Below are 26,936 nucleotides of genomic sequence, written 5' to 3' on the forward strand. Positions count from 1 at the left end.
GAAAATATGTAAATGTCGCAGACGCTGGTACATGTATTGACTCCCTCTGGCACCATAGTAAATCCAAGCAAGTGTGTACAAATACATAGCCACCATCGCAGATCATTGGAAATTGCCCTATGGTCATGCGGAATGGCCGCCTGAACTGAAACGTCGCAACCACTGCATATGGTATCATAGATGCAGGCTACCGCTTGCCCCGAAAACGGCCTGGACATGTCTGCATTTTGTGCCACGATTCCCCGTTACCTTCTCCAAACGACCACTAACTGTTAATCACTTTGCGAATGGAAAGTCGCTGCGAGCAACTATGGTAAAGTACCTTGACTCAGATGCATGTGCATATAGCCAATAATCGTTTAGCTGCGTGATCATCGGAATAGCGTACCACTCAGAATCAGGCCCATTGTGTGATGTTGCACTCTCACATAGGCAGAGGTCAGTATGAGCTAGCCAATCCGGTTTATGAAGACCTGCAATTATGCTCATTAAGAGCACCAGCCCCAAAGTTTATTTTATATTTCGGGGGGTGAGTATGAATTATATAAGACGTTAATCAGACATTTTAGTTGGCTTGATGTATGATTTCAGTGTTTTCTGTACCCAACAGCAGCAGTTCCAAGACACAGCGCTTTTTTTTTTTTTTTTTTGTAGCATAAAATATAAATCTAAGGTTCATTAAACAGTATTTTCACAGCATAAGTCTTCATCCACCTACTCCTCTTTTATAGATTATCTTTTTGTCATTCTGTGTGGTTATCATTATTCTCATTGCACTATTATCTACAACAAGCTTGTGTCAGGGTGCAGGATGGAAATTTATACTCCGAGTATTCTGTGTAGCGTTTAATAATACAGTATTATATCTCAGTATGTAGATTTGCTTGCCATAAGAAGTGCTGTTCCCAGATCCCCACAACTTGCAGTAAAAAGGTGAGCTATTATGTGTGTGAGTTTATAACTTGGCGTCTACATTGTGACTGTTTGTGTCTGCAGAAAATCCCAACATGCACATAGGCATTAGGTAATTCCACAGCTGCGCTCAGGTTGCTCTCTGACAGGGAAGTCATTAGTGCAATGCACACAAACGTAGCAAGGTAAATACCAACGTATGTACTTTCCCAAGAGCTGTTCTGTAAGATGGCTGTGTGCACTACACTGGTATCCCTCCTTAGAGATCAGTCTCCTGCTTCCATCTCTACTGTTGTTCTAAAATTGAAGTGAATATAGAAGTACCTAACTCTTGTATGCACATTATACACTTAATTTATTATTTAGATTGTCCCTATTATACCCTCTGTTATTTATGTAAATCTTTCTCTACCATCTTGATTGTTACAATTTAGTATGATTTTGAGCTGTCCTCCCGTCACTTTGGAGTAGAGCTGTCACGTCTCACTAATGAAGAGAGGACTGTTCCTGTGCTGCTGGAGAAACTTATCAGTTACATTGAGATGCATGGCTTGTATACGGAAGGCATATACCGGAAACCTGGATCCACCAACAAGATTCGCGAGCTGAGACAGAACCTGGACACAGGTGACAACATCTCTTCACTTTCCCAGCCCAATAAACCTCCACACCTAGTTCTGCCTTGGGTTGTGTTAGGAAAATACCACTACCTCAGACTGCACATTTGGAGGGTAAAATAAATGTAAATATCTGTATCCTGAGCCCCACTTACGCCTCTATCTGACAGCTATCCCAGTGGCTGCAATGGTCCAAGCATGAGATACAGGACCTGATTCAGAGCTGGACACAGCTATGTTCAATCTTGGATCTGTTTCACCTTGTTTGCAGCAATGTCCTGTTGTGTTCCCCATTAATTTAACATGGACAATGCCAGTAGGAACCTAAATAAAGCCTGCCACCTAGAAGAGGTCAACTCATTTTTGACATCAAGGCTCATTTTCATTTATTTATATTATGCTAATTGTCATCTGTTGTGGCAGAAGTTACAGCTAAACAGTTTCTCTTGGATCGGGCCTGTTAAGATGACCTAACTTTTGTTCTCCTCTCCAAGGGCCACCTTCTATGTTATTGGCACAATTTCAGTTTTAAAATCTCCCCCCCCCCCCCCCCCCTCCCCCAATCACCACCACTTTGGTGTGGTTTTGTTTCTCTTTCTCCCTTCTATTTTATTGTATAATAAAAACGGCATAAATTATTATAAAAAATGCAAATGGAAAGCATTTTGGAAAAATATTACACCAGCACAAGATAAAGCACAAAGAGGACTTGTACACCACAGTAAAACAGGCTGTCTTGTTTTGAACAGGATGAATTTGGAAGTTCAGATGTATTTTTATCTTCTCAAAAACTACTACTAAAAATTATATATTTCTATTTTGTATGTGTACATTTTATGCTGTTTTGACTTGCCATAGTTTAGTCATTTATATCCCCACTTAGTTACAACCTGTTTTCTTCCTGCCTCCCTTTCTGTATCTAGTCCCATAATACTCTTTCTGATCTTTGTGACTTATTGTGCCTCTATTGCAGATATTGACAGCGTAAATCTGGACGATTACAACATCCATGTGATTGCTAGTGTATTCAAGCAGTGGTTGAGGGAGCTTCCCAATCCACTGATGACATTTGAACTATATGAAGAATTCCTTAGATCTATGGGTAAGCAATCGCAGACATCTGTGAGCATTGGCTGTCATGTCTCTGTCTCCTATACGTCAATGGCTTTTCCTGTACTGCTTACACCATGTAGTCCTTTCACTGATTTACCTTGCCTTACTCTTCACTACTTTGCATCTTGCTTCTTTACTTTATTCCTTTACCAGAATATTTTACCCAAACTTTCTTCTTTGTGTCTGTTACCTCTTTGTCTTTTTTATTATTGTTATAATTATTATTACTATCCTTCTGTATAAGGCACCACAAGGGGCGCACCTTAATATAGTGCATACAAAAGTACAAACCAAGCATAGTAGGATATAAAGTGCATGCAAAAGTACACCACAGATATAATATTACAAATAAGAATGTATTTACAATAATATGAAATAAAAAAAGAGCAGATCTATACCCCTCAACAATATTTGTTACTGAATTTGCTGCTGCAAATTGCCTATCTTAGGTTTCGTGTCCCAATTTGGAGTAAACTGCCACTAACTTTAGCGGGAAGAGTGAACCTTGTTAAAATGGTTCTCCAACCTAAAATCCTGTACATTCTTTGTCATTCTCCAGTGTACATCCCTCAGAAATTTTTTTAAACAGATTGAAGGCCTTTTATACGGTCTACTGTGGGCCAACAAAAGAGTTAGGATCAAATTAGATACTTTAACTAGACCTCGTGATTCTGGTGGCTTGGCATTACTCTTTTTTAAATGTTATTATTTTGCTGCACAATTGACACATGTATGGGAATGGATTAATAACAAAACTGATAATTCCTTGCCTTCCCTTGTCCTGGCTCACTATAAGACAGGCCTATCTCCATTGCGACTATTGCTGAGTGATAATATACATATAGTTACTATGCCCTTAATTAGGCAGGCCATCACTATCTGGAGACTGGTTTCATGTCTATTACAAGCAGAGGGCATAGATCCAGATACTCCTCTTGCTCATGCTAATTGTCTCAGGGAGCTCTCTGCTCTTCAGGTCGGTGAGGCCTGGGGCCAGTGGGGTATAGTGTCTATTGGGCAGATATTTCAGGCAGAAACGCTAAAATCCTTTCACCAGTTGCGTCTGTAGTTTGACATCCCCAACCATTTCTTCTTTAGATACTTCCAGCTTAGACATGCTATCAATGCCCAGTTCTCTGAAGTTCCTCTATCTCTACAGGAGTCTCCCATTAAAACTTTATTGCAATCTGCTGGTTCTGGCCGCTTAATATCTGGGATTTACTCTAACTTGTTGAACAAGCATCATAAGTCTGAGTTATTATCTTTAAAACTGCAATGGGAAAATGATGTTGGAGTAATGGAGGAGGATGATTGGAGAGCAGCTCTTGCTAGCCCTCGTTTTGCTACCACGTCCGTTAGATACCAGCAGCTACAATACTTTATAATACAGAGAGTATATATGACACCTGTCCGATTAATGAGAATAGGGGGCAGGACGGACTTAAAATGTCCTAAATGTAACTCATCTGAGGGGAACTTTTGGCATTTAATATGGTCATGTCCTCTGGTGATTCCTTTTGGCAGGGGGTACTCCGTGTTATTATTTCTACGGATATACCGCAAGATATCCTTACCCCTACGACATGCATTTTGGCTGTGATTGATGCAGACACAATCGATAAACATGCTATACCATACACTAATAACCTCTGTACGCTTGCCAAAGTATGTATAGCAAGGGAGTGGATGGCGACTTCTGGGCCAAACCTGGGAACATGGCTATCCTTGGTTGGGGCGGTTGCTGCACATGAAAAGTATGTTTATACTGCCAGAAATGCAGTGCAGAAATACTATGCTACCTGGGAAAGATGGCTCGATTCTCCACATAGTTGTTCAAGGATGACTGTGCCTAACCTGTTCAATACTTAATTCCAAGGAGTTACGTTACCATAATACGCGAATATTGTTGTGTGAAAAGGCATTGCCATATATGTATATGTCAAATTATATATTTTTTGTTTGCAAGTCATGTGAAGGAAGGAATATAATTCATGTGTTACTCAAATGTTGTGAAGTGAGACCACACAGATTTATTTTTTTGATTTATGTATTTAGTAGTTTTTATTGTATTATTTACAATGTTTTTACAATGTAAATTTACTATGCATTTAAAAATCAATAAAAATTAATTGGATTAAAAAAAAAAAAGCAGATATATACCTGGTAGTGGCTAGAAAATCAGCGCTGGGTGAACCGCAGTTGTTGGGCGCAGCAGACAGGGTCAGAGCCTCCAATAGCAAAAAAGAATACCAATGGTGAAATCACAACAAAGTGAAATAAAAGCAAATGTGTAAGCAAATTTTATCAATCCATGTTATCAAAACAGCAACAACAAAAAAATCACATTTCAGTTTTCATAATAAGATCTGCACATGGAAATTATGATTTATTTTTTTATACGCATTTGAATGAAACACATAAAATGTATAGGAACAGTATGGTAGCTCAACAAGGCATACAATTTTTAAAGTAGACAACCTACTCCCTCAAAAAGGGGACAGCTATGATTATTGATGCCAGAATGGGGGAGATCTGGGCACTGAAACCCTCCCATCTCTTTACTTTTGAATGATTTTATGTAGTAAATAGTATTATAGCAGATGTATCTTCATACACTTAGCCTCAATACACCATGCGGCGTGCGCTGCCAGGTCCTGTGCAACTGGTTGTTTGTTTTTCACCTGAAAAAGTGTCTTAGTCGCAATGCGATGCAACTAGGACTGCTGATTAAATTGATAGGTGACAATGTATATCTGTGCGCAACTGAGTGTAATAGAAGCATAATGGAACTTAGAAAAAGCTGCATCGTAGCACTTTGTATACAGATTCAGCACAGTCTTGTGAAGCAGTTTGTCACATCTGATTGTAACTAAGATGCATTTTCGGGTGAAAAAGATGCTAAGCCAAATCGCACGGGACCTGGCGTGATGAGAAGGGCTGTTTGGCGTGACTGCAGTAATAGTGTATGAGGATACATCTGATAACTACTAAGAATGCACATCGTTTGAAAGAGGGTACTCCATTCAGTGTCTAAATGATAGGATCGGGCATGTCAAGTGCCCTCCTCCATTCGCTGGCTTTAGTAGTGTCTCTGCAGTGCAGGTTGATATGGTCTTCTGATCACAACCACTACGTGTGTACACGCTTCTGGGTCCCAGCTACACAATCTACTAGGGGGAGACTTTTAGACAAGCAATCCTACTCCATCATTTACACACATGAAGGGGCTACACACACATAAATGCACCACCTTCTTGGACCACACAGCACTTTACTATATATTTATGTTCTTTGTTTCTATCAGTTTTATTCTATAATATTTCTTTACATTAAGACTTGTCCCACCTTTTTTCTCTAAGGTCTTGGTGAGAGGAAGGAAACTGTGCGGGGTGTTTATTCCGTAATAGATCAGCTCTCTCGGACGCACCTCAGTACTTTGGAAAGACTCATCTTTCATCTTGTCAGGTGACAACTCTTATTGTAATGTTACTATATAGACTTATGTATGTCAGACCCACATACACTTTTATACCACTTGCTTTTAATGTCTTTAGGATTGCACAACAGGAGGAGACCAATCGCATGTCTGCCAACGCACTAGCAATTGTATTTGCTCCGTGTATTCTCCGCTGCCCAGATACCACAGACCCACTGCAAAGTGTGCAGGATATTGGCAAGACGACATCGTAAGATATATGCAGTCTTTAGTTCTTCAAATTATTGGCTTTCTGTATCAAATTAAAGTCTGTATAATCACTTAAGCCAAGTAACTGACCCTATTTATAATATAGCTCCTCTTTTATACTATTTGTTTTACCTCTTCGTGTAATATCAGCATGTATATAGATTGGTTACTATGTGAAACAATTGTCAGGCCATATATTATGCTCGGTAGCATCATGTGTCACCCCTTATGCCTTCTATTGTATCTAGTGATAAAGTAATGTCTTCTACTGCTCTAATAATGTTTCCCTTGATGTAGCTGTGTGGAGCTCATTGTGTTGGAACAAATGAATAAATACAGAGCTCGTCTCAAGGATATCAATAGCCTGGAGTTTGCAGAGAACAAAGCCAAGAGTCGCCTGTCTCTAATTCGTAGGTCCATGGTAAGCAAAATCTGGGTTTCAAGGGGTGTTGAGACGAAAACTCCATTTTAACTATAACACACTCAGACTTGCCCCTTCTGCTCGCCATCTTTAACTCCTCTCCGCTTCTAACCTTCTGCTTTCCTTTCATCTCCTTCTCCAATCCAGAAACCCGTACTAATTGCAGTTAGATTTATGAGCATAAATCGCAGCACCCTGTCGGTATGTATACTAAGATCAGGCTGTCTGTGACGCTCATTCATTTTGTCCCCATTAACACAATTATACTTCTACACTCACATTACTGTATCTGGTGCCACTACATTTAGTTTGCATGTCTTGTCCCCATTTTAACATTAAGCTCATTGTACTTATTTTACTCACCTTTATAAACACTAACTATGTGCTTTCCAACATCTCCAGTTTGTTAGCTCATTAACAATTCTGTCCTCTTAAGTTTACACTTTGTGCATGCCATTCCATTAACAGTGTATATAATGTATATACTGATCCATGCACATTACTTGGAATGGAATCCATGTGGTGGTGTTCCTGTGTTTTGTCACACAATTTATGGACATATAATTTCTATGTGCTTTCACTGTAAAGGAATGTATAAGTCAGTGTAACACCCCTTCATAAAACAATTTAAGAGTCATCGAAAATAGCTTTTGTATTGTGACTAAATGTTAACTGTAAAAGTTTTTATTTTATTTTATCTTTATTTCTCTTCTCAGCATTGTAGTGCGAATGTCATCTATTTTGTAGAACTTCTGCTAAATGTGTCACCTGCCTTCTGTACACAGAAATGTCTACTGTCATTAGGGACCTCCAGAATAGAGCATAGAGCAGCCATTAAATAATTCACACCATAATGCCACCAGACACAGCCTTAAGTCTTTGCTGATCACATACAGTACCTGCTACAGTCCTGCCTCTTGATCAAGAAAAATGGTCACATTCCAATTTATCCAACATATGTTAGTGCCCATATTTGAGAAAATTTTGCTGTTCAGCATGGAAAAGATGATATCCAATATGCTAATGGTAGTCCTCTCCTCACCAATTTAATCAAAAGGCCCAATTATGATCCTGCAGGTTCAGCTTGACTAGCATCCCATCAGGCAGCTGAAAGTGGATGATCTAGTATATGGCATCCGGTAGACGCTAGAGATCAAGGACGGTTATCATAGAGTCCATAAATGTTGTTTTAATAAGGAAAAAGAAAAAGATGATTTATTTCTCTTTTTCCACTCAATTGTACTAATCCTGATTGCAAAGTGTTCTACAGATATTCCTCTCCCTAATGACTGGCTGGTGAAGCCCAGTGGTGCATCTGTCACTCTGCTTTTGGCTGAGAGTCAACACACTCAATAGGGATCACTCGTTCTCTGTATGGAACTGGACAAGTGATGACAGTCATCAGCCTGCGAGGTGGAGAGCTGTTGCTCTTCAGTCTGTTTTCAGGCTTTCAAAGCTCCCGATAAACATCCTGGAACTCACATCAGTTTTCAATGCTTTTGTCTGCAGATGCCAGTTCTCATGAGGAAGAACCATAAATATCTAGACTGACAATGCAACAGCCATGGTTTGCATAGATTACCAAGGGGACACAAAGAGTGCCCTGGTCTTGAGAGAGACCAGCAGGATCATGCAGTGGGTCAGGCAACATTTTCCACCTATCGCAGCTGTTTTCATCCCCAGGGTGGAAAACAGGAAAGCAGACAATAATCCCAGATAATAATCCCTTCATTTTAAGATTTTTCAACAACTGGTGTACTTGTGGGGGCAACTAGACATCAACATGATGGCATCTCGGTTGAACCACAATTTGGAGTGCTTCTACTCCCAGACAAGAGACACACAAGTGTCTCTGATCGACACCATGTCAGTTGTTTGGAGCTTCTGGGGGAGATGTACTGTATCAAATAGTTGAGAGATATACAATTTAGAAGCTGCCCATAGCAACCAATCAGTTTCAAATCATCATTTTATAAATTGTGCTAGACAAACTACAGTTAGAGGCTAACTGTAGCTCTCTCCAAGGCTTGATACATCTCCCCTTTAATCTTCTTTACCTGTTACCTTAGGTTCCCTACTTACGCAGGTACTGAAAAGGAGAAAAGTTAGGATGGTCCAGTGATTTTGTCAGCACTGCACTCTCCCAGGAGGCCTGGGTACAGACATTTTAAACATAGCAGTTGGCTCAGGCTGATGCCTGTATTCAAGACCTGATCTCTTAAGTCAAGGCTCCTGTCATTACCAGCATTTACCTTGGCTGACTTTTATGGCATGACTGCTGAAGCCATGATCCTCAGCTAAGGATTTTGGCAAAAAAAAAACTCATACATCCTATTTTTCATTTGAAACGGTTACTGCTGTTTCTGTAGGACATTCTGGATTCAGGCCTCAGCCCTTTAGGCTTTTGATCTTCTAACAGGGAGTAATGCATGTGTAGCCTTCATTCATCCTCCCAATACTTATCTCAACCTGGTTCTTACTTCTTTCCATCACAATGTTTTGGAAACAAAGGATTTGGTGGAGTTCAAGTTCCTGGAAGACTACCTTCCTTTAGTTACCTTCACAGCTAGGAGAGTTTCAGAGTCATGGAATGTCTTGTAGTTTTCCCTTCTCAACCTGTCATGAGCATAGGACTGTTCTTAGAGACAACTTTTTGGTGAAAGGAAGGTTTGGTTTTTAGTTCCATTTGAATAAGGAGATAGTGATCTCATCTTTAGAAACAAAAAAGTCTCCAGAAAAAGAGGGCGCACTCTGTTATCTGGCTATTTTAAGGACCTTAAGAGTCTGTCCAAAGGAGTGGGTGACTTGTTGGTACTTTATGTTGTCCACAATACAAGCTGTCAAGCTTCCAAATAGACCTTTCCCAGGAGCATTACTTTCAACTTTGCACGGCTTAACATGGTACAGGTCTGACCCGTTCCTGAAACATGAGGTTACATATCTGATCAGTGGCAGCTTCATGGGCGGCACAGCATGATATGGGACATCTGCTGAGCAGTTGTAACAGGCACCTGGTGGTCTTTGCACACCTTAACAAAATGTTACATCTTTAATGTTTTTTGTATTGAAAGAAGGACATTGGATATAAGGTGCTGCACACCACAACTTCTAGTGTACCCTTCCTTAGTGACACCTTTTAGGCATCCCTATGGTATCTGGTGTCCCCCTATTGGATGCTAGAAAAAATTGGATTTTTGGACTTGTATTGAAAAAAAAAAATTATTTCAGTCCATTGGGGGAGATTGGCTAGCCTCCTTTTACACACTTTTTTTGTTTTCTGTTTTTCGCAGTCCTAGTTAGGATTGTTTTTGTTGGAGAATGTTTTGCTGTCTCGTCTTCCTCTCATTCTGTACACCTTGTCTGTCTTTTGGGGCTTTGTTACCAAGTTGGGTACAGAGTTCCCAGATAGCAAATGGGGTACAGAGAGGTAGGTACTTGAGCTTTTCCCCAGTAATCTTAAAGTTCCCAAGATCCTGTCACCACAATCTATACTCATACCCAATGGACTGAGAGAACAGGCTTTAAAGTAAGTACAGAAATCCCATTAACAAGAGCCACTGAAAAATGGGAAAAATAAATATTAATGAATCAACATAACATAAACTCTAATCTGTGTAGTACGCAACAGGTTCTTCATGATGATGTCTGGAATTTAAGGGGGCCCATACATCAGCAATCGCAAAAAAACAATTCACAGATTCTGTAATTTTTTATTTTATCTTTTTTACTTTGGGTTACTGTAAATGGTACCTACTGTTTTCATAATAAGTAATCTCAGCATAATGTCTTTATAAACATAGATGGCTACATACCAATGTGATTACATGATAGAAGGGAGATCACTTGCTTACTGAAACACTGTTTTCTCATTTCTGAGAAACATGAAAGCTACATGATAACATGTAAATCTATGCCTTACCTGATTGATGTGCCTGTGGCTGCAGGCGGAATCATATCTCTTAGGTCGTTGGTAAAGGAATTAGCAGCTCACTTCCAGATACCTTTTAAGTACATAAAACTGTAGATTTACCAACTTGTAGCAGTATTTGTATTCATGCCTTTGTGTCTGCTCAGGGGAAAGGACGCCTCCGCTCCAGTCTGAGTCCTGTGATTTCAGGGCTCTCCCCAGTTGTTCCCGATGCCGCTGGTGAGCATGGCTTATCAACCATTCCATCAGAGGATGAGTCCTCCGACCAGAAGGAAGCAGCCATGCAACAAGAGGAGAGAGTATTGGCCCAGCAGATTGAGACTCTACAGAAAGAGAAGTAAGTCATGGGGCACAGTGTGATATGGTTGGCATGACAAAGGACATGTGATTGTTATTGGGAGCATGCATGGTGTGCGATATCCAAATGATGCAAGAATATGGAATATATTACTGGTCACAAGTAGTGAACCCCATATCTCAGATGCCCTAAAGTCCATTCTCACTAGCTAATTATATGAACCCCCGACACTGCGGCCCAAGCCTCTAATAGAATATCTCCTCCTCACACTACTGAGTCTAACAAGTACACTTTCTTCCCTCTGAGTGTTATAATATACCACCGCTTATTAAATACCTTTTTAGCAATTCAAAAAATGGCTAGTTTTCTGGCACTCATATTTACAGGCAGAGCACATTGCTATTCCTATGCAGCAGCGCTAAGTCTGCTCAGAGTAGTTTCAAATACAGATGTGTCCTCGCTTATCTTTGCTGCCACGGCCGTGAATGGGCGCTTGAGTCTTTTTCGCTCCCGCAATCCATAGGATTGCATGGTACGAATGCTGCTGCGGCCTGGCATATGTGGAAAATGGCATGCCGTGGTGCTTGCGCACATTTGCTGTATTGGCAGGAAAGATGAGCAAGAACACATCTGTACAGTGTAGAATAGGCTAATGGTACGTACACATGGTAGGATCAGTCAGCGATAACGATATCTCTGACTGATCGTCCTGCACCTTCCTTGTGTGCTTAATGTTTGATATCGATCATCCAGCACACCACCAACTCACCAACGACGGGTCCCTATGTAACCTGGTCAATATCGACCAGGTTGGCCTGCATGCACGGGCGATGGTCGATAACTTTATCAACCATACATGCCCGCACAAGGCTGGTCCTTGGGCATCAAAAAATGTACGACCTGAACGATAACTATATGGTTGATTATAGTTCATATCGTGCATTTTTATCGTACCGTGTGTACGCACCTTGAGAATCTTCCCTCCACATAGTGAAAATGCTATTAGCCCAATTTTGATATGTTATTTTTCCATGTTAACTTTTTTAAATAAAAATTATTGCTTGTGATTGACATTTAAATTTAAAACCACTTAGAGCAGGTGTATTGCAATTGTATTTTTTATTTTTATAACGTTTTAGGAATGGAGCAACAGCTTACACAAAAATGCTTTACTCAGAAATGCGTAAAGAATTCCGATGAACAGATCCTGCACCCTATATATCATTAAGCATGGCTCTCAGTTGATGGGTCTTAATGGAGACCGTTGTTTATTACAATTTAGAAATAGTATAAGTCCGTAAAGATGGGATACAATAAGCACTGAATTGCATAGATGTATTGTGCTCACATATATAAGGAGATAAATTTGATCACTGCTTGTGTTTTTTGGAACTGTAGTTTTTCTTAATTTCCTTGTATTCCCTAAACAGAGAGGAACTTGCTTATGAAATGTTAGCTTTAGAGCCAAGGGCCTCAGATGACGAGACCTTAGAGTCTGAAGCTTCTCTTGGGACTGCAGATAGCTCTGAGAACCTGAACTGCGAGTCTGAGGGGGCGGCATCCAGCAGGACAGGTAGTCCTTTCCAGCTTCATTCATTAATGAAGCTGGAAAGGACTACCTGTCCTGCTGGATGCCGCCCCCCTCAGACTCGCAGTTCAGGTTCTCAGAGCTATCTGCAGTCCAAGAGAAGCTTCAGACTCTAAGGTCTCGTCATCTGAGGCCCTTGGCTCTAAAGCCTAACATTTTTCACTAAGCTCAAGCTTTCCTCAAACCGAGCCAATGAGAACAAGGAGACCAGCTAAGAGAGAAAGTGACAGCACAGACAGTGGAGACCGCAACCTTTCCTCTCCTATTGCCTCATCTTGCTTACCTCACCTGGGAAGAAAAAGGTTCCATTTACACCCTAAAGCCCCCTTTTATCGAGAACCTGCCCCAGTTGACTCTCAAGACTCTGGGCCCCCCTTACATTTCACAAGCCGTGGAACTTTTAATCCTGAGAAAGGACGTCAAAAACTAAAGAATGTCAAACAATCTCCCCAGAAACCAAGAGATACTCCTGAGAGTAGTGAACAAAGGATTCTGGGACCAGATGGCAGCTCACAGTCCCTTGTCTTGTTTGGGAGCAATGAGTTTATGGTTTGAAGGACGTATATTCTTATCTTAATTCTCCTATTGGCAACTTTCATCTACCAAATCACAAACACTCTTCTTGCCAAGACCTGCGCCTTCCCCCATAGCTTTACCCTAGTGCCTCCTGTGTCACTAGGAGCTACAGACCATTTGGCATGTGCTGCCAACATCTACCAAGGAAAAGGGGTGGTCATGTCTAACAAAAGCCTTATCCAGCCGAATCCACTACTTATGGGATCTCATTACATGACTTAACACTCCTTTTATCAACATATGCTGATCTCAACAGAAAAGGCTTTTATTATAAATATTATTATATTAATATTATTAATTTTATTTGTGGTTTCTAAGCCCTATATAAATAAACCATTCCCATTAATTTAAAGCAGCATCTGCACTGTGGTTGCACAAAGCTTTGTAAGGGTGGTGCCTCCTGCAATGCATGGATCAACTTCTGTGTGGGGTTTGACACCCCCCTAGCCCATGTTTGTTCTCTGCCTCTGAACTCCGAGGTAGCACTGACCCAAAAAGAACTTTGGACATTTCGGTAATTACATTCCACCTGTTCTTTGGGATCCGCATTGTATAATCCAGAGAACAGATATTCCAGGAAGTAGACACTGTGTGATTAGAGTTCAGAACTGTTCATTCAAGCAAAATCTTCTTTTCTGCAGAAGAGAACTTGTGTGGGACAGATATAATAACTGGGCAGCTGCCTCTTCACGCATAACCCTTCTGGCTGCAGATTTTACCCCAACATAAGCCTGCTGAGCCTTCTAAAGGGCAGATACTTCCATACTGAATGTAAATGTCCTGCATCTGGGAGAAGCCACTGAACGCAAGGTGCAATGGGAGACAGTGCTGTTGTATGTATTCAGTACAATCTGTGTAAATTTACTGCTGTAAGATCCATTACATCGCGAATAAACCCAGAGCTTATTAAAGAACAAAAGCTGCAGAATGTAAACGGCTTAATCAGCATTCTTTCTTTTATCCCAAGTGCAGCCGATAGTGTGATCCCTTCTAAATGAACATTATGGAGAGACAAGTGAATAAATTAAAGCAGGGCTACTGTAATGGGTATATTGGAGAGAGTGAGAAAAAAAACACTATATAGCTGCATAGCAATAAGAATTAAATCACTGAATGTAAACTAAAAACGCTGCATTAGAAGATGTAATGGGCAACATCTCTTTGCTCACTTCATACTGGCTGTAGTTATATCTAGTAAAGGGGCAGCGAGTCCTATGGGATTGTGGGAGGATTCAGTGAGACTTTGCAGTAATTATTGTTATGCTGCTATATTCTGTATACTATGTGGTGGTCAACGAGAGTCACTTGTCTGTGCATAGATCTCGTTACTCTGTCAGTGCCTAAGTTTTGTGTAACTGAGGTAAATGGGATTGTCACTTTATTTTATGCCTATCCCACCACCGTTTCTAGAAGCTAATATGGTATAAGACAGTATACACTATTCAGCCCCCGGGTCCTGGCCGGAACTGCTACAAAAACAGCATTTGACCGGTTTCCTGGGTTTGGTCTTCTCTGTGCCTCCTGATCCAGTGATTATATTGTGTTATTTATGGTATAGCCCATGTTGTGAGGTGTACAGCATAGTTTATTATGTTCACTATGGCTTCATGAGTTATTACGCTATGATCACTTCCTACCTACCCATAATTGTAAGTGACCCCCTGCTGATCAGCCAATGGCTGGACACTGCTATATTCATCCCTTTCTTTCCAGCAGGATCAGCAGCTTTTAAGACACATTTCTAGCTCTCCTACCCTGTGACTAAACTAGACATTGGTGGGCCCATAACTACAATGTTAGTAGGGCACTTATGTATATGATGCACTGTTCTGTGCTTTACGTGGTTCCATATCCTAACAGGGATGAAACAGGCATCACCAGGCTCTATAGAAAAATTGGAGGAGAGCCTGGTAATTATGCTGAAAGCCCCAAATGCTACTTAACTGCACCAGCTCACATTTTGCTCATATGCCAAGCCCCATTTACCTTAGAGCCCTGTAGTGGCTGTACCTACTGTAGTGGTGGTAGTATATTATTAAAATCATCATTATACAAAGATAATTGGTGCTTTATGATATTTATATTCAGTATTAAAACACACAAGTATATTTTAAAGACTGCCCTAACCCTCTCCTCCTGATATCATGCTATTGCCTTTCATTGAATTATGCTTTTTTTTTTAAGTTCTGAAAATCTAAGAATGTAGAAGAAGTTGTACGCATTTGCAGAGAATCAAGTTCATTGAAGTGTTCTACTCCAGCGTCTTTTAGGATGACGATCGATAAAGTTTAAATTTTCAACAGGGAACATTACTGAAATTTTGCATTGCATGGTTATTGCGTTACATTTATGGCATTGTACCAATCTACACTCAGTTCAGAAAAGACAATTGCAGAATTTGTGGTTGAATATATTTGCCACCATTTTCCAAGCGAGAAGGCTGCCAGGTATAACGGTAGTATGGTATATGAAACATTTTCATACACAACAAAACAGACAACTGTACCAGGTGATTACTTTGGCATAAATAGTCTATGTTGTAAAATAAAATTTTATTTAATACAAGCTGTAAAACAATGTAAATACATGAAACATTGGGTCTAACATCATGGAAGCGTGCGTGCAGCAACTCCCAGAGTGTAAGATAAGACACATATGGACGGGGTCTGGGCTGTGACACACATGTTACATATACTCATATTACTAGTACTAAGAACTGGAAGAATATTGTGTAATATTGTTACCAGGTTCCTGAGAAGCAAAAGGGGTGAAATGTTTTATGGAGAGAAACCGGCTAAAGCTGACCGCACACTAGACCAACTTGCATCCAACCAGCCAACTAGTTGACTGGTTGGAATTAAAATCTGGTAAGGTATGGGAGTAACTGATGATCAGCAATTTGCTCCTAAATGCCAGAAAACAGATGAAAATGGTCATCAGACAAGTTTGTTGTTTGAACAAATTGTTTAGATCAAACATTTAACAGTTTTGGTCCATTTTCCAGTGTTTGGGAGCAAATTGCTGATTGTCAATTACTTTCATACCGTACTGGATTTTCATTCCATCAATCAACTAGTTGGATGTTTGGACAGATAATCTTTAGATGTGTGGCCAGCTTAAGTCCTGAAAATGTTCTAATTAAGCTACAATTGTGACATGTGTCTCTTACACTAAGGGGTCTATGTATAAATAACTGCTGCAGTGCCGCAATTATTAACAGTCTGGCTTGCAACAAACTGTATACTACCTGTAACCCGCAGAGCCAGCACTAGCAATAAACGCTGTCCCTTGTCCCTGCAACTTACATCCCCAGAGTCTCAGAGGAGAGTCTCATATTTTTGAAAGACCCCTCCTGGGAATTGGACACTGCCCATACTTACAGTGTCAAATTCTGGGGCAAACAGAGGCTGCAGGAGAGGGATCGTAAGATCCCTCTCCTATGAGAATGCCTCCATTGGCATAAAGTGGTTTATGCCATCTGAGGATGGTGTTAACCAATTGGGCCAGAATCAGAGAAACTTTTGGAGTTTGGACCATAGTCCCCATTGATAATAATGGAGGACTGTGGTTTGTAGTTCTAATAAGTTTTCTGTAGGATATTTCTATGAAAGCTCCTGCATTAGGCTGTTAGTACATAGTGAGGATACGTAAAAGTATGCAGAAACAGCAGTTTATCAAGCCCAATTTTCATAAAATTATGCACAAATACATAAATAGGCCTTTAAGTTACATTAGTCCTTGTAAATGTGACACTGGTTTTGTCATCTCTAATATTGAAGATTCCATCTTTTTCCTAAATATCCTATGTTTGGGTATAAAAAATGTAATGCTGAAGTACTTAGGAACCAAACCTTGAGTTGCATTGCTTTGCACATGTTCCAGTGGCTCTTGTAGTTCAGTCTCCTGTTCAGCAGATGATTTACACAGAGTCCTCTTGTTTCACTACTGTGGGAGCAGCTTGGTAGAGTGGTCCACAACTGATTGTCTCAGTCACATGCTCAGTTCTTAAACATGTCACACAGGAGCTTTTCCATAGGTGTGTTGCCAATAGTGCGGTGGAAAAAGAGAATCTCAATGCGCTCAGAGGAAATATATCGAAGAGATGGTGAAAGTAGAAGCAGCTTCCCAAACCTGACCAGAAAGGGAACAGATTTAGCACATTAATTCCCTGATTTACAGTTTACCCATCACCAAACAGTCTAGGAAGCTATTTTGTAGGTTAAACCAATAATCTTTTACGTGAACTATCAGGTCTCTAGGGACTAGTGACATCACAGAGATATTAGACACAAAAGGCCTAATGCAGAGTAAAACATAACTTGGCTGCAGATTTTCCCATTCTGCGCTCACGGAAAAAAATGCTCATATTCATCCATATGCAGAGTTGTACGCTTCTCTCCCCCTATCTACACTGTGTTTCATAGAAATCATCAGTGTGCACGTGCACCAGCCTATGCTTGCTGCAAAAGGTACGCCTACAAACGTGTAATTACACTTCTGCCCCCTCAGCATAGCTCGCTGTCACTTCGATATGCCCTCACAGAACACATTCTACTTTAGAACGCCCAGTTACTCCCCTAGAGTGGCAAGTGGAGACAGGCATATGTTGATCAGTGCATCGGCCCCAACGTGTTACTAGTAATAGCCAGAATATTAGTTCAGTAGCACAAAATGGCTGCCTCTAGCACAAATATGATTTAAAATACACAACTTTATACATATTATGCTTTTCACTAAAATACCTGATGTTTTACCTTTTTTTGTGTATATAAGACTTAAGCTGGCCGTCCACTATACAATTTTCTGTCAGATATCTGTCCAATCTGGCTGGTTGGAATGAAAACCTGGTACTGTATGGGAGTAAATGACAGTCGATCATATGGTTTTAAACACTGAAAAAATTGACAAAAAAATTGTTCAAATTGGTTACATTTGTGTGTTTTAACCAATTTGTCTGAACAACCATATTTGGCTATTTTCCAGTGTTTGTGAGCAAATGGACGATTGTCATTTGCTCCCATACATTACCAGGTTTTCATTCCAACCAGCCAGATTGGACAGATAATTGTATAGTGTATGCCCAGCTTAAGGGAAGTATCCAATTAGCCCTGATATCCAGTTTTTCTCTGAAAAGTTTTGACTGGTGAAAACTTTCTCCAAAAATGGGCTATTCTATTAGCCACGGTTTTACATATGTGAAAAATGGTATAGGAATGGCATAGGAATGGCATAGGAATTTATTGCGAATTTCTTTTCACTGCTCTGAACAGGTGATAATTGTGCAAAACCACTATTTTTGCCTAAAAATGTCAGGACTTGGTGCGGAACCACTGGGACACCCTCCATAGGCAAAAATAATTTGTAATTGGCATAATTTGGCCAATGACGTCATATTTGGGGTGAAAAAGTAAGAAGTGTTGGAAAATGGGTTTAAAGTAGTGGGACAGGTATATGGGGTGCTGTATGAATGGGACAGGTGTTTTAAACATTACAAGTGTCAGGTGTATTTTTAACTTTTTTTTAAAATGCCCTATAATGACACAAAAATATACTAACACCCACTTTAAGTTACCCCTAATTTAACTACAGTATTTATTTTGACAAAACAAATTATAGAAAAATGCATATAACAGCCATTTGACACAATTTAGGAACCCCAACCCCTTTTATTCTGGCCACTAACACAATTCTACACTAATACCCTACTTTAGTTTACATTTTTGGGGGTACAAGCTGATTTCCCCATTATCATGCGAATTGGTTATCTCCGGTTTTGCAATAGGATAGCACTATAAACAGGAGCGAGCAAACATGATATAAGCAGCAAATTCGGGTGGATAGTCCAAAAAGTTCTCTCTGGAGAAAACTTAACGTTATTGCGGCTAATTGGATACTCCTATCGTGGTAAATTGGATAACCCCTAAGTGTGGGGTTTTAGGAGTGGAGTTGTTGCCCATAGCAACCAATCAGATTCAACATATTTATCTAACACCTTCTGAAGATAGCAGCTAGAATCTGAGTCTTTGCTATGGGCAACATCTCTTCTAAAAATCTGCACATTAGTTAATATACTCCTATTTGTTTTTAGTTTGCTCTATTTATAGACACATTTCTAAGCTATTATCAGCCCATTGTCTCTGGCTGAGGTGTGAATGAATATAAAAAGAAAAAGCCAGTGTTCCTCAGTTACCTAACAGGCTGGGTGGGGTAATGACTCCTTGTATGTTGAGCCAGCATCATCTGAGACTGGTCTTGTAGGTTTTCCACTTGTTCAGGGTCTTTTAGCCCTCTTGTTTCTAAAGCCGAGAAATGAAAGATCCAATGAAAGAGAAAAACTATTGGTTAAATACAACAGATTGAATTAAATAAATTACAACTGCAAACATTTGGCAAAAATGAAATACCCACCGTGCTTAAAGAGGAGCACCGCCTTCATACAGGCAAATTCTGTTGGGTCAACACTGAGCGACTTGAAGCGACTGATTGTTTCTTGGAGGATTCGAATATCCATACTGGAAGAGAGAGATTTTCCATGGACATTGGAAGAAAGGTCGGGCACAGACAACAATGGACAGCTATCAAGTGGCATAGACCATTGGATGGCGCACAGCAGGAATAGTTCACTCCATGCTTCCTCCAGGAGAATCACCTGCAGAATGAGGAGATAGCAGGACAGGTAAGCTTGTAGTCTACCTGGTAAGTTATGCTGATCCTAAAAGTCTGAACATTAAAGGTTAATCAGCCTGAATACATGTATTTCCAGGTCACAAAGGTCCTATATTGTGTGTTCCTATAACAAACGTGCTCTTTGAATAATTAATTTCATTCTACTGATTTCTTCCAAGTTATCAGAAATACCTCTGTACCTGGAGACACACAGTGCTTATATTTATTTCTGTTGGTTTCTCATTATATGTTATAGGTTTATGCTGCAGTACAATGACCGTACCTATAAATGTACCCAATCTATATTTTAGGATTTGTATGAAAAACAAATACTTTTACTATTCTGTTCTACAATTCTGCAACAGGTTATACCAAGTGTGATTCCTAATTTTCAAAGCATGCAGTCCTATATATGATACTAGTTGATGTACCTGGTTTCTCTCGGGTAGACCTTAGAAATTCACTGTTTCCATTTTCATCTCACCACTCCAACAACACATTAATCCTTCACCCCTATAGTAAGACATTTCCCTCCCTCACCTCTGTAGTAACACATTATCCTCGCTCACCTCTGTAGTAACATTTCCCTCTCTCACCTGTATTGTAACACATTTGACATTCCCCTCCCTCACCTGGGATTGTAGAAATACAATCCCTCCCGCCGACCTGTAGTAACGTATTCCCCTCCCTCACCTCTGGAGTAACACATTCCCCTACTGAACCTCTGTATTAACATATTAACCTCCGCTCACCCCTGTAGTAACACATTCCCCTCCCTTGCCTGTGTTGTAAAACATTCCCTTCCTTCACCCTGTAGTAACACATTTGACATTCCCCTCCTTCACCTATGTAGTAACACATTTTCCCCCCTCACCTCTGTAGTAACAGCAAGCGCTGAGGTCCCGGCTTATGAGTGAAGAGACCGCTGATGCGATCACTTCACTCCCAGCACAATGCAGGGACGGGCTCCTTTTCGGAGCCCCTGTCCATACGGGTGCTCTTTAATACATCCGGGCGGTATGATCGCATACCACTGATTTCGCGCCCAGATAGTCCTGAGTATGTGATTATTGATAAATGGGCCCTGATGACTGTTATGAAATTTTAGCAGATGAAAGAAATAAGGTTTTCCTACACAACAAAATACCATGAAGTCAGAATCTGATTCAGTCAGCCAAGTACAAAGATGCCGCTTTTCCCACCACCAAAACATATGTTCCTTCACTAAAGGAGAAATCACTCTATTGATTTAGCACTGTCACTGTCTAGGACTTCATGAGGTGTGTATGCTGGTAGATGCACAGTGGGAATGGAGGTGGCATTGTGGTGGGACTTATATCCCTCCCCAGACCATCTCCACCTCTCATGTCCAGCACCAGCCTGCTCCTCATGCCTTAAAAAGTGCGGTATAGGGGCACCACTGAGGAATGGGAAAGATGCTGTGAGGCCAGGGGAGAACCTCATCACTGTGAGACAAGAATTTTACTTTGCTTCATTATAGGAGCTGCCCTTCCACTTAACCCTAGAACTTTATTAATCATAAGTTAAATCTTTTCATATGTGATCAGCAGTTGTGTACACCATTGGTCTGTACATATGGCATCACAATCATGTAGGAGTTGAACTTTTGATTCTCACCTGGTCCCTGAACGGAAGGTTTGAGAAGACTGGGAGGTTCTTGGCCCATTTCACTGCCATAAAGAGGAGACGAGCGGAGGTTTCGTACACCCCCTCTGGACTGGACGTGATGAAACCAGACATTTGAAAGTCACTAGGTGTGCGTTCTGGCTCATTGCTTGTAACATCAATGTTCTCATCAGCTGGAAGTATAAGGGAAGGTGATAAGCTCAGGTGCTCATGGGCCGTGTCATTTATTCCATTACTGGGGCAGACTACTTGCAGGGTATTCTCTGCTTTCAAAATGTAAGTTTAATAGAAGCACACAGACTATTATTTAAGATCACATGCATGGAGCATGCAAAACAAACCCACCACCCATTTTCTAATGCCCACCCTCTTTCACATACCTTCTTCTGGCTCCAGCTTGGCGCATGTCTCTGCTGTCATCAAGCTGGCCATGAATCGGTGGTTATGGGGTGGGCTTAGGGTCCCGGATATTGCACTTGGCACAGGAGCCCGTAAGTTGTTGACTGGTGGACAGGATAAGGGAGGCTCTCGAGTTGTAGCTAAGTGCTCAGAGCAGCTGTCTGTGTCCAGATCTATGCTGTCCAAGCGAATCTGAGCTGTACTACGAGGCTGGCGCTCATTCTGCACAGCTGTATGTAGGAGAACAGCAGAAACAGTCACATGGGGAAGGGCAAAGGAAGGGCAGTAAAAGCAATCAAAGATAATGATGTGACTGCCTGTAATGATAGAAACACATGTGGCCTCTTTAATGTATATTGTAAATATACTGTACACAGATAACTCACCATCTTTGTTCATGCCGGTCTGTAGACATTTCTTTAGTCTGCAAGCCTGGCACTGGTTTCTATGTGCCTTATCCACTGGGCACATTCCTGTTCCTGCCTGACATCTGTAATAAAGGCTCTTGTTTATGTTTTATTTTAGTTTAACAGGTAGTGACACTGGAGGACACACACACCCAAAAAAAAAATCAGTCCATAGTAACCAATAAAGTACTACATAATTCAAATTGTTAATGATTGAGATCATATGCACAATATATGAGCACGATAATGGAGGATATAGGCAAATGTAACCGGGTGCCAATTTCAGTGATTTTCCAATTTAAAGGTATTCTTTTTATTTTTAAAGCATCTTCCAACCTGCCAATACAAATTCTGCTGCAAAATCGACACTTTTGCAAAATTCACTCTCTTACAACCGGCCCTATGTCTCATATAATGGTATTTAGCTGGATTTGCTCCTAGCTCTAACAATAAAAAATTAGATCAATAAACACCAATCCCATACAAATATTCTAAATAATTATCAGCTCTATGTACAGAGGTAGGTTTGCCGCACTCCCAACTAAGAGTTGTCTGTGTCACCGCCAAATAAACCAATAAAGCAAAAAGACAGGTAGCGCAAACCATCCACTATAAGATTGATGGAGTCAGATGTACAAAATTAAAAAATAAAAACATTTGTTGCTTACATACATCTACAACATTAAAATAACTAGAAAGCGTGCATAATTATACAGAATCACCATCAGTACTTTTATACTGCATCTTCTGAATCAGTAAAAATTGTTATTCCTCCTGTGAGTTAATAGGATATATTAGTATAGTTCAGCTGATCAGATATCAGCATTTCCGTGTATTTTGGTTTAAAATAGTGTCCAGACTTATATCTCCCTACATGAAAGGATTAAGCTACTGCCTATTTTACAAACCCTAATTCCCATATATCTGTGCTGGGTCTAGCAGGCTGTAAAAATCACCAGACTGGCAGTTTGTAAATCAGTCAGTGGACTTGCTCTCATTAATAGCCAAGTCTGCTTTCAGTGGTATTATACAGCTCCCATTACGGAGTGCAGACATATTACAGTCTCATGGCAATCCTATGTAGCTCTCACCTGCCAGAGGCCAATTATCGCTGTCAACACATCCAGTATATGGTACATCCAGCAGGAGCACACGCTATATGCAGAGTTTGTGTTTGCTGAATCTCCTTTTTATCCGGCCGTAGGTCACTTGGTGTCAGCCAAATTCAGTGGCAGCTCGTGTAAGTGTAGTATTCACGGCTCTCACCTGCTATGAACCAGCCTTAGTGTCAGCAGGTCTCAGAGGTATATCCACTGAATGGTCCAATAACTGTAGCCAGTTAGGGTGCTTTGAGTGGATATATTCCGGAGTTGTGTAATCCAAACAGCTCACAAGTCCTAACGCGTTTCCTGAAGCTGCGCAATTGTAAGGTTCATCAGTAATATAGGTACTGTACCAATAATCGTGGTACTGACGCGATTAACGTTCCAATTCATGGGGAATATTTACATTTTTTATGAAAATATCCCGGCTATGTACTACAGGGAACTCACACGGACAGCGTTTGCGGTAACCGCTGTCCCCGCGAGTTATATTCCCAGCATTTCAGAGAAGTCTTTCACTGAAGTGAAAGACTTCCCCGGGGTAAACTGACACTGTGCATACACATAGCGTCAGCTTCCAGGGCCGGCCAGGGGCTGCGGGGGGGAGATCAAAAGATCTCTCTCCTGCCCCTGGAGCCCCCATAGGCAAACCGTAGTTTACACCTTCTGAAGATGGTGTAAACTACGAAAGGCTTTGCTTATTGGAGTTTAGTACATATGGGTCAGATCGTAGTCCCCATTGATAATAATGGGCACTGCGATCTGAAGTGCTAATTGGCACTTTGCTGGAGATTTCTGTAAAATCTTCTGCATTGTGCTATTAGTACATAGGATTGATACATAAAATTATACAGAAACTGCAGTTTATTGAATAATTTTATGTAAAAAATGGCTTCACACACATAGGCCCCATAGTCTCTTGTTTATGTTCTGTTTTAGTTTAACACGTAGTGAGAGGGACACGGGCGGACACATGCACAAATCAGTCCATAGTAACAAATAAAATACTACACAATTCTAATTATTCAAATAATAATTCAAATTGTTGATGATTGAGATCATATGCACAATATATGGGCGCTATAATGGAGGTTATAGGCAAATGTAACCGGGGGCCGATTTCAGTGGTTTTTTCAGTTTAAACTGATTTTTTTTTTTTCTTTAAAGCAAAACCAACCTGGCTTAGTCTTAAAAAATGCTGATTTAAATTCTGCTGCAAAATCGCCACTTTTGCAAAATTCACTCTCTTACAACCGGCCCTTTGCCTCATATAATAGAGTTAGGAGCAAATCCAGCTACATGTTATTTTGCACCTTGGCAACACTATGCTGCACTGCATGAAAGATCTTTGTTTATCCTGGTGTAACCCCTACAGTATGTTATATTTGCTTCAAGACTGACGCAACCAATTTAGCTCACTAAAGAAAGAACTTAACCTACCTGTAGATAAGTTTTCGTCGGACGCTCCTCTTGAAGAAACCACTGCAACCGTTACAAGCAAAAATGCCGTAATGTTTTCCACTGCTACTGTCCCCGCACACTCTGCACAGCAAGGCTGAGCTGGGGGCAGGTCCTGGGGCAGGACTAGGAGCTGCAAGGAAAAGCGGAAAGCAAAATACTAGATACATTATAGAGCTACACACAAACCATGGGAATGTAAGTATGTCTTTTATTGTAATAGAGATAAGCAGAACAATATAGCACGCTTCACAATGTTTCACATTTTGGTTATTCTAGGGGTCTAGAAAACAAAAAAACATTAATTCCCTCATAAGGTTACTGAACAGGTAGAATTTCAAATGGTATTTTTAAACAACCTTTTTCATTCACAAACTGATTCAACTAAAAATAGACATTGGGGTCGATCCAATTAGCCACAAGCGATGTCATTACAACGGTATGGAAACAGCAGTAATCTTGTGGATTACACAGCGATATGGGTCTGCGAACAAATAGCTGTGAGTTTGGGGGCACCGTACGTGCCGCATATTTGTGCCCACTTACTCGCTGGGTGAACCAACCAGTGGCTAATTGAATTACCCTCAATGGCAGCTGCAATCTCTATGAAATGAACTGCCAGAGATCCATTCATCTTTATATATGCAATTAGGTAGTAACATTACAAGATGCGTATATTTCCATATATTAATATATCTGTAGGTCTATAATTTGTGTGCTGCCAGGAAAAAAATATACTGGAAAGGGAAAGATATTTGGGGTATATTTAGCTATTCTATCGATAACACAGGTCTAGTGGCTGGTTTTATACCACAGCAAAGGTTATGTCACCATTCATGTTAACATGAACAGCACTTTTTGTTTTTAAATTTGAATTTTCATTTAACATTAAACTTAATAATTTCTGTTAACATAGATTTACAAGAATCACACAAAATGAGTTATTTAATAAATTTTGGAAAATGAAGACATACATTGTATTAGCAGATTATAATCAAGTAAAAACCAGTAAATATGTTGAGTTTATTAAACAAATGAATAATTGTGTAAATGTAATATTTTTTGCTGTCATTTTAATCTTTTCAACTGTAGTTTAGAATATTTTATAACAAGAACCTGATGTTAGTACAGTGAAACCTCAATTTTACATTTTTCAAAAGACAAACAAAATAAATGTAACTAAAACTCCACCATAATATTCCAGTGAGGAGATATACACAAAAGCAGCGTGTAGCAATTTGTTCCAGCATGTAAAATCTGTTCACAGAGGGGACTGTTCATCAACACCTCCCCCACCACACAGCACAAATGTCAACTTGAAGGGAAAAATGTTTTAATTGTTCTAATATGAGCAAATATCTACAATCCAGTATATTGAATGTGCATCATATTGTAATGACTACATTGCTAAAATATGTATCGAATCCTTTCACTAATATACAAGACTATAGAGTTCTATGACAGTAAATATGCTGTATATGGAAAATTGTGTGGAAATGGTCATGTATAAATAATCATTGGATTATTTTAAAACCTTGGGAATGAAGAGGGGGGGGGGGGTAATCGGTGGATGTAAAATGGATACTGGACTATATATTATAATTTTGGCTACTTGTATGAAACAAGCTCCTACCTAGCATCTCTTTCTCATATACGGTGTATATATATATATCAATGACAGATCACAAGGACATCAAAGGCCATAGTATCAAATATCTGTGCAGTGACAATAAAAATACTTTATACTTTGGGGAAATAGTTGCGCTCACTTCCTGACCTTCAGCATAATTTAGTTTATTGCTACAATGAATGGATTAATTAATTGCCCATTAATTTAGAAAAGCAGTAATGTTTCCTTACCTGACTGGCTGTCATCTGCACTGGTGCTAAGCACGGAGCCAGTGGGTGAACTCATGTCACCTTAACTTTCTAGAGTGGTTCCTTAGATGATTCTCCTCTTATCGGGTTCTAAGCTCCTTTCGGCTCCAAAGGTGTGAACAGTCTGCCAGTCTGACTTTTGAAACCTCTTAAAATGTACCCAGTATATTATGTGGGACAGGTCATGGCATCTCCTGACATGGAAGAGTGAAGACGGGTTGACTCTGTGGAGATGAAGGA

The 26,936-nt window shown here is 40.2% G+C and overlaps 2 protein-coding genes across 2 annotated transcripts in view; one reads left to right on the forward strand and one right to left on the reverse strand.

Annotated features, from left to right (window-relative positions):
• Nucleotides 1-15,298, forward strand: part of MYO9A (myosin IXA) — a 129,797-nt gene extending 114,499 nt beyond the window's left edge. The window contains exons 35-43 of the mRNA XM_088446395.1: nt 872-933; nt 1,347-1,539; nt 2,503-2,631; nt 6,002-6,107; nt 6,197-6,328; nt 6,625-6,748; nt 10,823-11,013; nt 12,405-12,578; nt 12,736-15,298. Of these exons, the coding sequence (XP_088302521.1) occupies nt 872-933; nt 1,347-1,539; nt 2,503-2,631; nt 6,002-6,107; nt 6,197-6,328; nt 6,625-6,748; nt 10,823-11,013; nt 12,405-12,578; nt 12,736-13,117 (1,493 nt within the window). The 3' untranslated portion in view covers nt 13,118-15,298. The remainder of the gene's footprint in view (nt 1-871; nt 934-1,346; nt 1,540-2,502; nt 2,632-6,001; nt 6,108-6,196; nt 6,329-6,624; nt 6,749-10,822; nt 11,014-12,404; nt 12,579-12,735) is intronic.
• Nucleotides 15,299-16,201: 903 nt separating this feature from the next.
• Nucleotides 16,202-26,733, reverse strand: NR2E3 (nuclear receptor subfamily 2 group E member 3). The gene is made up of 8 exons (XM_088444670.1): nt 26,679-26,733; nt 24,801-24,951; nt 22,237-22,340; nt 21,832-22,080; nt 21,443-21,624; nt 19,547-19,787; nt 19,329-19,434; nt 16,202-17,269 (listed from the first exon to the last, which is right to left on the reverse strand). The coding sequence occupies exons 1-8, from the start codon at nt 26,731-26,733 to the stop codon at nt 17,137-17,139; spliced, it is 1,221 nt and encodes a 406-aa protein (XP_088300796.1). The 3' UTR covers nt 16,202-17,136.
• Nucleotides 26,734-26,936: the final 203 nt, after the last annotated feature.

This window comes from Taudactylus pleione, unplaced genomic scaffold (assembly GCF_031769625.1).
Source record: "Taudactylus pleione unplaced genomic scaffold, aTauple2 ptg000019l, whole genome shotgun sequence".
Lineage (NCBI taxonomy): Eukaryota > Metazoa > Chordata > Amphibia > Anura > Myobatrachidae > Taudactylus > Taudactylus pleione.